At 36.3% G+C, this 13,270-nt stretch overlaps 1 protein-coding gene across 3 annotated transcripts in view; it reads right to left on the reverse strand.

Annotated features, from left to right (window-relative positions):
- adam11 (ADAM metallopeptidase domain 11) overlaps positions 1–10,986 on the reverse strand; it is a 39,905-nt gene extending 28,919 nt beyond the window's left edge. Inside the window, exons 1-4 of one of the 3 annotated variants that reach the window (XM_008436646.3) lie at positions 10,609–10,985; positions 10,348–10,493; positions 2,609–2,685; positions 2,265–2,328 (exon numbers count right to left, since the gene is read on the reverse strand). In XM_008436646.3, coding sequence (XP_008434868.1) covers positions 2,265–2,328; positions 2,609–2,685; positions 10,348–10,493; positions 10,609–10,666 — 345 coding nt within the window. In that variant the 5' untranslated portion in view covers positions 10,667–10,985. Of the gene's footprint in view, positions 1–2,264; positions 2,329–2,608; positions 2,686–10,347; positions 10,494–10,608 lie in introns of all 3 variants that reach the window. The other 2 variants (XM_008436649.3, XM_081600565.1) reach the window with 2 other exon arrangements.
- Positions 10,987–13,270: the final 2,284 nt, after the last annotated feature.

Raw genomic sequence — 13,270 nt, forward strand, 5'->3', positions numbered from 1 at the left:
CAGCTCCTAAAGCAGGAAGTGGACTACAGTGCATGGCATTCTGGGTAAATACAACCGAAACAAACCAAAGAAAGAAATGGGTCTGTCTTTTACCAAACACAAAGCAAAGATCCTACAACCGCTATACTCCATTTTTTTACATTTCATGAAGAAAGAAGTCTTTCTTAGTGTCGTTTCCTTCAGTGGTTCTTGGTGCAGCGCCACCACAGGCGAGGAGGGGAACAGGTTGTTTTTATAGTTTGGTTCATTTGACAAAGTGCAGTGTGAAAGCAAAACGCAGCAGCTGAAAATATAACAAACGTTGCAATTTTGGTCCAAACACCCGAATACAAACAGAAAAAAATACATAAATTAAGACTTTTCCTCCCCCTGGAAAAAAAACAACAACTCTTGGACGCCTGAGTGACGGATGATTGAGACAAAATAGATCCAGAGTGGTTCTGCTCCTGACTGCTGGCTGCCATGGCAACCGCTCACTGATTGGTCAGGTGGCTCTTTCAGCAGAAAAGGGCGACAGAGTGACGAGCGAGAAAACGAGACTGGAGATTAAAATACAGCAGAGGACATGGCATAAATGAGACGCTCGTAGAGAAAGCTGTAAATCTCTGATGGGAATAAATAATGGGATTTATTTTAATCAGACGCATGGATAAAGGCAGACAGAGCCATGCCAACGACTGACTGTGCCAAAAAGCTGCTATTCAATGCCATTTCTTAAGGCCGGGGAAAATGAAACGCCACGAGTTCACGCTTAAAAAAAAAGCATCCAGTTACTTCAGAAATGCAAAAGCATTTAATAATTTAATTGTTTTTGGCCTTGAGTGCAATAAAAACTCCTATCATCTGCCGAAATAAAGGATTTTTATCAAAGTTTTCAGTCAACATGTTGCCTATGAGCTGCTTTTGTTGCAAAATTTCGATAATTAAGACATAAAGAACAATGTTGGCTTTCCAACAGAGTAGGATACAAGAATTTTTTGGTCTAGTTTCTAGTGAAAATATCTTTGTATACTTAAAATAAGGCAAAACTAACTTACAAGTAGCTTTTCAGCATTAAATAGAAGCTTATTTTAGGTAAATAATTCCTTATTTTTGATTTTAAAAAGCACTGTCAGATTATTTCACTTATTACAAGATATGGAACAAATACTTTATAAACCATATTAGCTATTATTTCCTGCTGAAAACTTAAGTAAGTTTGTTTTGCCTTATTTCACAAGAAACTAGACCAAAGATACTTGGTAAGATTTCATATTTTTGCAGAAATCCAATGCCACAATTTTCAGCATCTCTAGTAACTCTTTTAAATAACCATAACTGAAGTATTTTTATAATGCATGTTTCATTTTCTTTAAGTTAATCAGCTTCTCTAGTGTTTTAAATTACTAATCCTTTGATATGCTCTTATTTTCATAAGTCTGGACTCTAAAACTCAACCTCAAATTGACAGGAAGAGCAATAAATAAATAATGGCTGTGATAAATAAAGCTGACGAGAAACCAGGTGCAAAAGTCGATCATAGCTTAATATCAATCTGAGCAACTAAGAGCCATTTTTCAAGTACAGATACAGCAGATATGATGATTTAGAGATGAAGAAAACAGAGGAAAACACGAAGCCATTAGTGGTGAAAACGCTGCAGGCTGAGTGCCGACAACAACAGGCCTCCAGGATGTCTTCGATTTAAAGGGGCAGTATCGATTAAAATCAACGTTTTTACGCTTTACTTCATGTTGTAATTTTATTCCCTCGTCAAAATCAAACCTGGAGTGTCGCTTTGATTCGTTCCTGCATGTTTGAGAAGTTATTTAATCTCCATGGCAACCATTGAGAACGCCTGGGTGGACTTAGCCCCGCCTTCTAGACGCGGCTCCTCCTCAGAGCTGCAGTTTCCAAATTTTACTTTACGAGCTACTTCTCTGTGAAACGCTGGTAAAGAAGAGTTGTTAAGGGTTATTCCAGCAGCCATGTTGTGATGACTTCCTGAAGGCGGAGTTTAGTAAAGAGCAGGATTTCTTAAAGAGACAGAGGCCCAATTTCAAGGCGTTAAATCATGCCGCTTCTAAGTGGCGTCCTGAAGAAACCCATTTCAAATGGGAATGTTGTTTAAGAGCAGTATTTCTGTTGGTGGCACTATGAACACCATGTCATGCAGACACAGTCATACAGTTACCTAAAAAATAAGTAATTTAAGTAGTTTGTCATTTTATAGACGCCACATGGTAACACATAGTTCCATATTACACATATTTATATAACCTTACCGTATTTTGTGACAGCTCCCCGTTGTCAAAGTGACGCTCCACATAGTCTGTAGACAGGAGGTTGCTGTAAAGTAAAGGTAAATTAAACGGTTATAAAACCCTGCTGTCGTTACTCAGTTAAATTTAATGATTACTCTGGGCTTTTTTTAGTCTGGTGTTTATTCTAATAGATTTAAAAACCTCTTATAAGCTTTTATTTATGACATTAGAAGTGTTGTGTCGCCTGCAGCTACAGAACCAGAGGATGTACAGTGTGTGGGGGAGTGTAAAGCAGAAAAACAACAAATCTGTAAGAGACGGCTGTAAGGAAACGATCAGATGGGTCACAGGCCCAGTTTACTTACTGGTTCAGTTCCAGGTCAAGGGTGAAGGATGTGCCAAAGGCCTCCACCAGGAAGCTGCTCTGGGCCAAATGGATGGGCTAGGAGAGAAAATAACAACAATAAACGGGAAAAATCAAGAAAAATTCATTTAAAAGTTTGATTTAATTCAGTAAAAATAAAAAAAATCATCAAAACGTTTGATTTAATTCAGTAAATTGGTAAATTTTAACTATTTTTTAAACTTAAAATGAATTAAATAAAAAATGCATAAGTTTGTTTATTGTTAGTTTTGGGATTTTTTTGTCCCTTAATGGTATGGAGCACTTTTTGTCTCGAAATAAAGGCTTTCTATTTTATGTATTTATTTTAGTTTTAACTGCTCAACAATAAGCAACATTTTATTAAATTGTTATATCATTAAAGATCCACAACACAAAACGGCTTCAGACTTTTTCCTTAACACAACAGTTTCGAGACTTTTTGGGTCAATTATCATCGTTAGCCGGCAGGCAGCGGCCGAACAAATTCATTTTAAAGGTCCGCCCCTGAGCTGGAGTTATTTTATCACGACATTTTTTGCTCTGCATTGTGGGACAAAATTCACACAAACGACCCTCAAAAATAAAGGAGTGTGAAAATTGTGTGTATTTATTTTGCTTACATACATCATCTATTAACAAAATATTCACTCTCTTGTATGTTTTAAATTTTTATTTTGCTTTTAAAAATCAATCAAGAACAACAAAATTTGGCTTTTTAGACTAAATAATCTGCTTTTTTGGTTTTGTGAATTGTTGCTATGGAAATAAATAAAAATTTCTTCAAAATAATGGAAATTTTGTGTTTAGTGTTAATATAAATTTTTACCTTCCTGGACCTACAGCATTATGCTGCCACCACCGTGCTTCACAGTAGGGATGATGTGTTTGTTAAAGAGGTAAATAAATATGCAATCACTTATTATACTAAATAAATGTCGCTATTTTGGAGAAATTAATTTTTACCTCAATGTAAATGGGATTTTTTGGATTATCTTTAAATTTAGTTTATTATTACTGTTTATGGGCAATGTTGTTGGAATAGTTTGAATAAATTACTGTTTTTGTTTACGCTCTGATCCACAGGATCTTACAAATGGCCACCAGAGCGTCTTATAAATCAAAAAAGCCAACATAAGGTCTGTATCTACAGGGCAGAGAGAAGGAGCCAGGATGAATTAAAAGATATTCACAAAAATGTGGAGAATTTGTAAAAAGTAAGAATTATTCCTATTATGTGCTGCAGAACAGAAACCTTTAAAATTCAAAACCGCGAATCTCAGGATGGCATTGATCCCCAAATAAAAACTCACTCCAACGACTCACCAATTTGTCAAACATTTCAAAAGAAAGTAAAAAAAAAAAGGTTAATAGGGATGTGAGAGAAAAAAGTGACTGTGGAGGAGTGAAGGAAACTCGTGGATAAAGTTTGATTGACAGCAGGATTCACAACAAACACTGATGAGGAAAGACGTCCAACAGCGATCGCTCTCTCTCTCTCTTTCCAGATAAAAACTCTTTGCTTCAGAACAGCAGCTAGCCAACTACCTGTGTTACCTAGCAACCCCAGCAAAGCCCAGCCCGTTGCCTAGCAACCCAAGCGGAGCTCCAGCATGTTTGGTCAGCTGGTTTTACCGCTGTATGGTTGTCCAATGGCTGCTGGCAAAGAGATGCGTTTTGTTGTTGACTTGCTACATTCTTACTGGTTGCGCAGGAAGCTCTACTTCTGCTTTTCAAAGACGTACAGCGGTATAATTGCATCCATTTTCCCATGGGAGTGTAAACGTTGAGTTGGGAGGAGTATTATCATTAATGCCAAGTAGGGCTGAAACGATTAATCGGTTTAATAGAGATTAATGATTATTGAAATAATCGTCACCTAATTTAGTGACAGATTAATCACTAAATGGACTGACTTGAAAAAAGGAACTTTTTGAAAAACAACATATTCAGAGCAGTAATGCAGAATGAACAGCACAGACTATATATACATTTATTGCATTTGTCTGAATGTTTTAGCTTCACCCTGTTCACATTCACTAACAAAATGCCGCTATTGCATTTCAGGCTATAAAATGTTTATTTTCCTATTTAAATATATTTATGAAATTGTTTATTTTCATATTTCAATGTATTTTTAATATTACATCAAAAAGGTTTAGGTAGCTAAATAAAATATCTGTAGAATGTGAGTTTTATTTAAACCGATTAATCGTCAGAATAATTGATCACTAAAATAATCGTTAGCTGCATTCATTTACTTTTTGTAATAGCATTTGCCAGGTTTTCAATAAATATATGTTGTCTGGATGAAAACAATGAATTTGTTTCTTATTTTTCAAATATCTGGGTTCTGTATTTACAATGAATCCAAATCAGAAAAAAAGCATCATGGATGAATTAAGAAATATACAAACTTATCCAGATTCTTCAATCAAATTCCCAACTTTTGAGAGTTCACATGAAAACTAATACAAAAACAGAGTCAAAAATGTTTTACTATTTGGTACCCTCGTTTAAATTCACATCTTTAGCTTCATCAACAAGGTCATGAGACAACATGCTGACCGCAGAGGGCAGCTCAAGGTCAGACCTGCGACGCCGACAGTGGGGAAGGGAAAGGTAACAGGAGACAACAGGTAGAGGTGTGAAATATAATCTGACAGGGTGGAAAGTAGCAAGAGATTGAAGTGGAGGTGGGCTGAGTTTTTCTTTTTTCTCATGCAGGAGGTGTGGTCGAAAAGAGAGAGAGAGAGAAGAGAGAGAGAGAGAGAGAGAGAGAGAGAGATAGAGAGAGAGAGAGAGAGATAGAGAGAGAGAGAGAGAGAGAGAGAGAGAGAGAGAGAGAGAGAGAGAGAGAGAGAGAGAGAGAGGGGGGTCCAGGAGTGAGAAGACAAAGAGGTGAACCAAAACAGTGTCGCTTTTCATTGCTGTTTACAAAGCAGCATATGTAGGCTACGATGGCGTAGAGGGCCACTGAATATAGAAGAAAGATTTGTGAATTTCTGCCAAAGAAAACTCTGAAATTTTGAGATTAAACTCAAAAGTTTTCCAGAAAAAACTGAAAGTCTGAAAAGACAAAAATTTGTAAGAAAAAAACTCTGAAATTTTCTATTATTTTTTTATTTTCTGAGCTTCAAAGTTAAAAGTTTCCGAGTTTTGAAGCTCAGAAATTTCCAGACTTTCTCGAGAATATTTCTGAGGTTGATCTCAAAATTTTAGTTTTGTTTGGTTTTTTTTGCTTTTCAGAATCAGAAATTTTCAAGTTTTTCTATGAAATTTCTGAGATTAATTTCAGAATTTCAGATTTTGTTTCTATAAACTTTCAACTTTTAAAACTCTGAAATTTTCAATTTTTTCTAGAAATTTTTTTTAGATAAATCTCGACATTTCTGAATTTGTTATAGGGAATTTTTGACTTTTCAAGTTCAGAAATGTCCAAGTTTTTTCTAAAATATTTCTGAGATTACTCTCAAAATATCTGAGTTTTTGGCAGAAATTTACAAATTTTTTCCTTCCTACAATGAACCTAATGCACCATCGTAGTAGACTGCTCTTTACTCGTTTGTTTGCATTTGTTATTTGTTAGGGATGCAAACAGTTAAACAACTTATGATTAATTGTTGATTAATAATGGTTCTTTATTTTAACATTTGTTTCTATAACGTTCGTTTTAGACCTTCGTTCAGTGTTGCAGTTTGGCCGCCATGCAGCAGAGGGCGCCACCGGTCATCTTTACAGGAGCCAGTTGGAAACAAGATGGCGGTTATCCCGAAACAGAAACGGTTGCAAAATATACTTTCGTCGAGTGAAATATAATCACTGGAGAAGCTCCTTAAGTTATCGCCTTTGTATCGCTCATTCGGCCGAGATTCTTGACCAGAAATTACTGATTTGCTGCGATGTGATGAGAAAAGGCAGACGGCATGACAGAAAAATTTCAACGTGATGGGGGAAAAAAAAGGAGTGATTCAAATTAACACGGTTGATTTTGCGGACATAAATCCACTTATGGAGTTTGAACATTACTTCCAGTATTTAATACAGCTGACACAAAATAATTCAGAAATCTTATTTTATTTTAGCATATTATGAAAAAAAATTGCCCTTTATGTTATGGAAAGATGTCTGTCTAAAAACTCATATTTTTAAGAAAAATGGCCTCAAATTGTTAGTCGATTGAATTAACGTTAGATTAACTCATTAATTGACAACTTGTTGCATCCCTATTATTTGTGTAAGTAGGAAACAGCGGTAACTTTTCCTGAGAGCAGCATGGCACACCACAGGCGGAAAAGAAAAAAGTTTTCTATGACTTTGCTAAGGTTCATTTCGTGCCCCGTTAATGGAGACGGCCGACCTCTGTGGTTTGCACAGAGTAAATTCATTCCTGCTGCAGAGACAACATGTGGCTGATGAAGCCAAGTTGGGGATCAGAGTCTCAATTTGTGATTCAGTGAAAAATTACAGGACATTTTTACTGTTTTTCCAGGAAGTCTGCACTGGATTTGGTGTTCACATTCGCAGTGGTGGAGAAAGTACTCAAAAAATGTACTTAAGTAAAAGTACAAATACACAGTCAAAAATGTACTTAAGTAAAAGTCAAAGTACCACATTAACATTTTACTTAAGTAAAAGTAAAAAAGTACTGGCTTTTAAAAATACTTAAGTATTAAAAGTAAAAGTACTCGCTGAATGCATTACCTAATCGCTAATATCATTAAGTGTGCCGATCGTATTTAATTTTAATACATCAGAAATGTGCCATTTTAATAAACATTACCACAGATTAAACATGTTCTTATTGTGTTTATTCTCTGTAACAGTTTAGACTTAGATATGTGATTCTATGAATCATAATTTCAGGGATGGAAAAATTTTGTCTCCTGTCCTAACATAGCATGAACTTCATTAGTCACATTTATTTAGAAAGAAATCTAACTGAAAGGGGATGTAAAGAAGGTGCGGGCGGGATGGAGGACATGCAACCAAGGAGCCATGTAGCAGAGTTGTAGTCAAGACCACCGAACCCAAGACCAGGGCCCCGCGCTAAATGACACAATAACATTAAGTTTACCTATCAAAATTGGTTTTCAGATTGATCTGAAAGATCCACATTCCCATAAAAACACCTAGATATTAAATACTTAACAGCTGAAATGAATTTAGCCAGTATCAATTAAAACTCACTTCATTCTGTTTTGCTTTCATAGCTGTGCTACAATCCGCAGAGGTCTCCTGCTATTCCTAGAAAAATAACGCCCTGGGCGGTTGGCCATATTGCCCATGTCAGAAACCACAACTGAAACATCGCAATTAACGGTAAATAACGTTCAACTATGAACGTTATTTACGTTCATAGTTGTCCAACGGCGCAACAAGTAACCAAGCAGAAGGAGCATCATGACTGTTCTCACCCTTCCTCCCACTGCGATGTTTGCCACCATGACAGGAGACGAAATCAATCAATGAGCAATGAGCATGCTCTGTGTTCATACGTTCAACTTTTACTTATTCAGCAATTAAATAAATAAGTGTGTGTGTATATATATATATATATATATATATACACTGCTCAAAAAAATAAAGGTTTTAACACTTAAACAACACAATATAATTCCAAGTAAATCAAACTTCTGTGAAATCAAACTGTCTATCCACTTAGGAAGCAACGCTGATTGACCACGGGGACCCTCGTCGGGTCAATATATACCTACTGCAGTGTACACAAGAACAAAGAACGGCTCTCAGTGAGGCTTCAGTCCTTAGGACTTAGTAAAGATCCGTCCAGAAGAATCGGATCGTTCCTGAATGTCATATCACTATATTGCAGACTTTGGTCACAGCGTTGTCCCATATCTGCGACACCTCAGTCAACACCTCCACACAATAATTCAGCGCATGAGTGACAACTTTTTTTCATCAGATGCAACATATGTGTCTCTGTACAGCTATCTTTGCTAGCATCACGTCCACAGATCTTACCTTTCTTTAAGCTTTCCTTCCAAGTGACGCTAAAAGTTGGACAAAGTCCCACCGTCTGTGAAAACGAAGCGCTGCTGATTTTACATGTCGCCATATATTATGATTTATGCAGCTATTATCATTAAACAGACATCTTCTCCCGCTCAGAGGAAACCACTGCGCATGTCTGGAGCTCCGCGTGCGAGTAAAGGTGGAGCCGATGGGTGACAACAGACACTAAGTCACGTTATTGCTTGGATTTTACGGCGCCACCTTAAATCCCTAAACTTCACATTTTAACGGAAAAAAGCGCAACGCGACTTGGATGTAACGAGTAACGCGACAGTTTTGTAGAAATGTAGTGAAGTAGAAAGTACAGATACTTACTGTAAAATGTAGTGGAGTAAAAGTAGAAAGTCCCCATTATTAAATCTACTTAAGTAAAGTACAGATACACGAAAACTGTACTTAAGTACAGTAACGAAGTACTTGTACTTCGTTACTTCCCACCACTGCACATTCGGTATAAAATCGTAACTACTTTTGATTATATGCATCTCATTAAACATGTAGCACACAAAGAGTCATAAAACATCTATTAGTGAAAATTGTCTTTTATTGTTTCAGGGAATAAAACAGACAGGAATATGTGATAAATCCTGGGAACAATTAGCAAATCCCACTGTTCGTACTTGCAGAGTCATAATTAGACCAATTATGCCAAACAAAAACTTCTATGTTTTATTTGTAAAAACACAGAAAAAGAGCGTTTTTATTTATTTCTATGTATTCATGGAACATCTGAATAACTCTGGTTTAACATGGTAAAGAATAAACTAATGTCTGCAATATAAATTTAATAATAATACTGTTTTTTTCATGTAATAAATTGATATTCCATGACAGAATCACACCAGTGGTAAGTGAAAATATTATTTTTTTGTTATTTATTTGAAAACTATGTTTTTATTTTAATTTTTATTAAATATCCACATCAGAAGGAAACATACACATCTTCTTTTCTGTTACCTGAAGTGCACAAAGTAAGGATATTTGTATACCTAACTACATATTATTAGTATGGATGCACGATATATCGGCATCAATATCAATATAGAGCGATAATAGTAAATTTTTAACACATCGGTATTGGCACCATAAACAAAAATGAGCTGATATCAACAAACAATATTAATTTCCATCTTGTTGCCTTTTTGTAAAGGTGTCAAAAAAGTAGATGTTTTGGAAGATATATATAATATCGTCCAAAACATATTATTATGTAACATAATATCGTCCAAAACAAAATATTGTTTTGGACGATATATAATATCGTCCAAAACAAATATATGTTTTGGACGATATATATATAATATCGTCCATGTTCTCTTATGTCTTTTTTAATCCTGCAGTTTTGTTTTGTAATTTCTGCCACTTCCTGGAGAACACTGATTTCTTGGTTGTGTTTTCATCAACAAAATGCGCTGATTAGATGAAAATAATGGTGTGGTTCATTTGTGAACACAGTTGTGTATTAACGTTCTTTGCATGTGAAAAACAGATCAAATTTCATGCATTTTTGGCCCAATAGTTGTTCCATACACAGGGATGTGCGCCCAAAACCACAAATTATTGTTTGTTTACATAGATGTATGCGCTCACATCAGTTTCACTGCACATTCAGACTGGTTGTACTGCTTCTGAGCAAAACTGCATGAAAAGTCGGGGTGCTAAAACATATATGAGTCTAAAGCTCACCTGCTGAATGCCATCTGGCAGGTTTCTGACCCGGGTGTCCAGGTGACCGTGCAGCAGCTCCTCCTCTGAGTGGATCTGTTGCAAGAGCCGCTTGGGTTGGACGACCTCCTCTGCAGAGGGCAACCTCACCCATTCCCCCACACCTGCTTGGAGGACAAACCAAAATAAAAAAAACTGCCCCAAAACAGCCCATTTATCTCCGTTTTTAATTAGACGTATGTGCAAAAATGGTGTGTAAATAAAATAAATCCACGTTGTTACCTGTCTCGGCGTACCTCGCACAGACTGCGGCGAACAGCAGGCATCTCACAGGGATCATGATGCTCACATAGTCCCAGTGATTTCCTCGGAGCTGCGCCGTTAGATGACCCGCCAGGAGCCGAGAGGAGCGCAGCGGGACTGATGCTGAACACGACAGCTGCTTTCCTCTTCTCTTAAACGCGACGCCCGCATTTCGCAGAGACCGTCGCCACGGTGCGCGGGGTGAAAACACGCGGATGGGGTTTCCTAAAAACGCACCTGTCTGGCTTTGCGCGCGTGCTGCTTCGAGAGAGCAGGAGTCCGCGCGAGGAGCCTGGAGAGACGAAGCACGTGGGGCTTTACGTGCTTCCCCCCCCTCCACCCCGACTCTACGTGGAGAGACGAGCCCTGATGGGTCTGAAACTACAATCACCTAAACATGATTGACAGAAAGGTGGGCTTGACCAGAACGTCCCGGATGAACTGATTCGCCAAAACAAAAGCACCAAGTTACCATGGCAACCAGAGGAAGCGAGGGCACGCCAATCTGAATGTCAATAGAGAAAAAGGGAGAGTAAATGTCCGCCAAAAAGCTAAGAAATATTGAGATTAATCACAGAAATTGTATTAAAAAAGAGGTAATTTCTTAGTATACGTTTAAAATTTGCTAGAATAAAAAAATCTAAAATGTTGAGATTAATTTCAGAAATTTTCTAGAAAAAAAACGTGGAAATGTCTGAGTTCGATCTGTTGAACATTTGCTGGAAAAATGTCAACATTTTAAATTAATATCAGAAAATTTCTAGAAAAAGCAAAGACATTACTGAGTTTAACCGCTTGAAAATTTACAGAAGAAAAAAAAAATTCTAATTTTAAAATCAATCGCAGAAATTTTCTAGAAAAAACAAGAACATTTCCGAGTTTGAAAAGTAGAAATTTAGCTCGAAAAAAAAACTCAGGAATTTTGAGATTAATCTCAGAATTTTCAAAGAAAAACAAGGAATTTCCTCAGTTTCATAAGTCAAATTTGCTGAAATAAAAATTTTTAAATTCCTAAATTTCTTTGAGACAATTTTTGTGTTTACTCATATTTTCGACTTTCACTTTTGCAATAAAATGTTACTTTTTGCACCACGTGTTAAGGCCAAAAAACAAGAAAATTTATGAGTTTGGAAAATCAAAATTTTACTTGAAAAAAATCTGGAATTTTGAGACTAATCTCAGAAATTTTCTAGAAAAAAAACATGTAAATTTCTGAGTTTGATCAGTTGAGAATGTACCGTTCTGGGAAAATAATAACATTTTGAGATTACTCTCAAAATTCCTGAGATTTTACTCGTACATTTTTGACTTTTGCATAAAAATTTTACACTGGGCATATGCTGCCGATATACGTCTAGAAAATACAATAAAATTTCTTCAAGCATTTTCTCAAGTAAAATTTAAAAGTACAGAGCCGTAAAAGTACTGCAAAAAGCTTTTTTCCTGAAAGATTACTCTTGTAAATAACTCGAATTTACTGATATTTGATAGTGGCAAAAATAGTAAAAATAAAATATTTGATAATACTTTGTTTTTGATTTAACAATTGAAATTTATCGAGACAATAAATAAAAATCCATATGATAATGTTTTCACGATAAATTCCCACCCCTTCAGATCTGGAAAGTTATGGACTCTGGACGCAGAAAATGGGGATTAAATGCCAAATATTGTTGATATTAAACCCAAACATTGTTGATGCCAGCAGGAAGTTGGTCCGGTGAGCCAACAGGACGCATCGACCTGCAGCTGCCCTTCCTTTCACCTCCCACTTCTCTCCATCAGCATTTGCTTAGATGAAGGGCAAATAAACGCCTTTGTGGCTAAAAACATTTATTTTAAAAAAAGACACTGTACAACTTTTAAATTAGATTTCTACTGGAGAACAACTAAACTAAAAAAATGTTTTAAAAAATCCAGCACAGTAGTGTGAAATATCCTCTGGCCCACCTTCAGACGTTAATCTGACACTTTGTGTCGTCAGCCGTATGAACGCCGCCTCGCCTGTTGGACCGTCCGCGTCTCATGTGGGACCGGATCCAGGCGCAGCACTTACAGTAATTGAGTGAAGCCCGCCTGCCCTTTCAGAGAGCGGCCTCATTAACGTCTCCAAAGCGCCGCGTGTTCCCGGACAGAAATACTGAACGGACCGCAGTCAGCAAAACAAACCGAACCTCACATCAGGGTCCAAACCGCAGAGAACCAGGAAGAAAGGGCGGCGCGATATTCACAAGAAAATCGGACTTTTTTATCGTCAGAGTACTCCGATTTACGATTTTAATTTATTTTTCAATTAAAAGGAAAAAGAAGTTAAAAATACATGAATAAAAAAAAGTGTTATGGAGTATTAGGGCCATATTAATATTAAAAATAAAATAAAATTACGAGAATGTCAGAATTTTTAGAATAAATTCATAATATTACGAGACTAAAGCTGCAATATTATGAGAATAAAGTTGTAATTGTACAGTAGTTATATTTCAAGAATAAAGTAAATATTTCGAGAGTAAAGTCGTACAAAAATAAAGTCAAAATAAAACAAGAATAAAATTGTAATACGGCGAGAAGTAATTCGTAATATTACGAAAACAAAGTCGTAGCGATAAAGTCAAAATTTAAAGAATAAAGTTTTGAGAATAAA

The sequence above is a fragment of the Poecilia reticulata genome, chromosome 19, assembly GCF_904066995.2.
Source record: "Poecilia reticulata chromosome 19, P_reticulata-male-v2, whole genome shotgun sequence".
Lineage (NCBI taxonomy): Eukaryota > Metazoa > Chordata > Actinopteri > Cyprinodontiformes > Poeciliidae > Poecilia > Poecilia reticulata.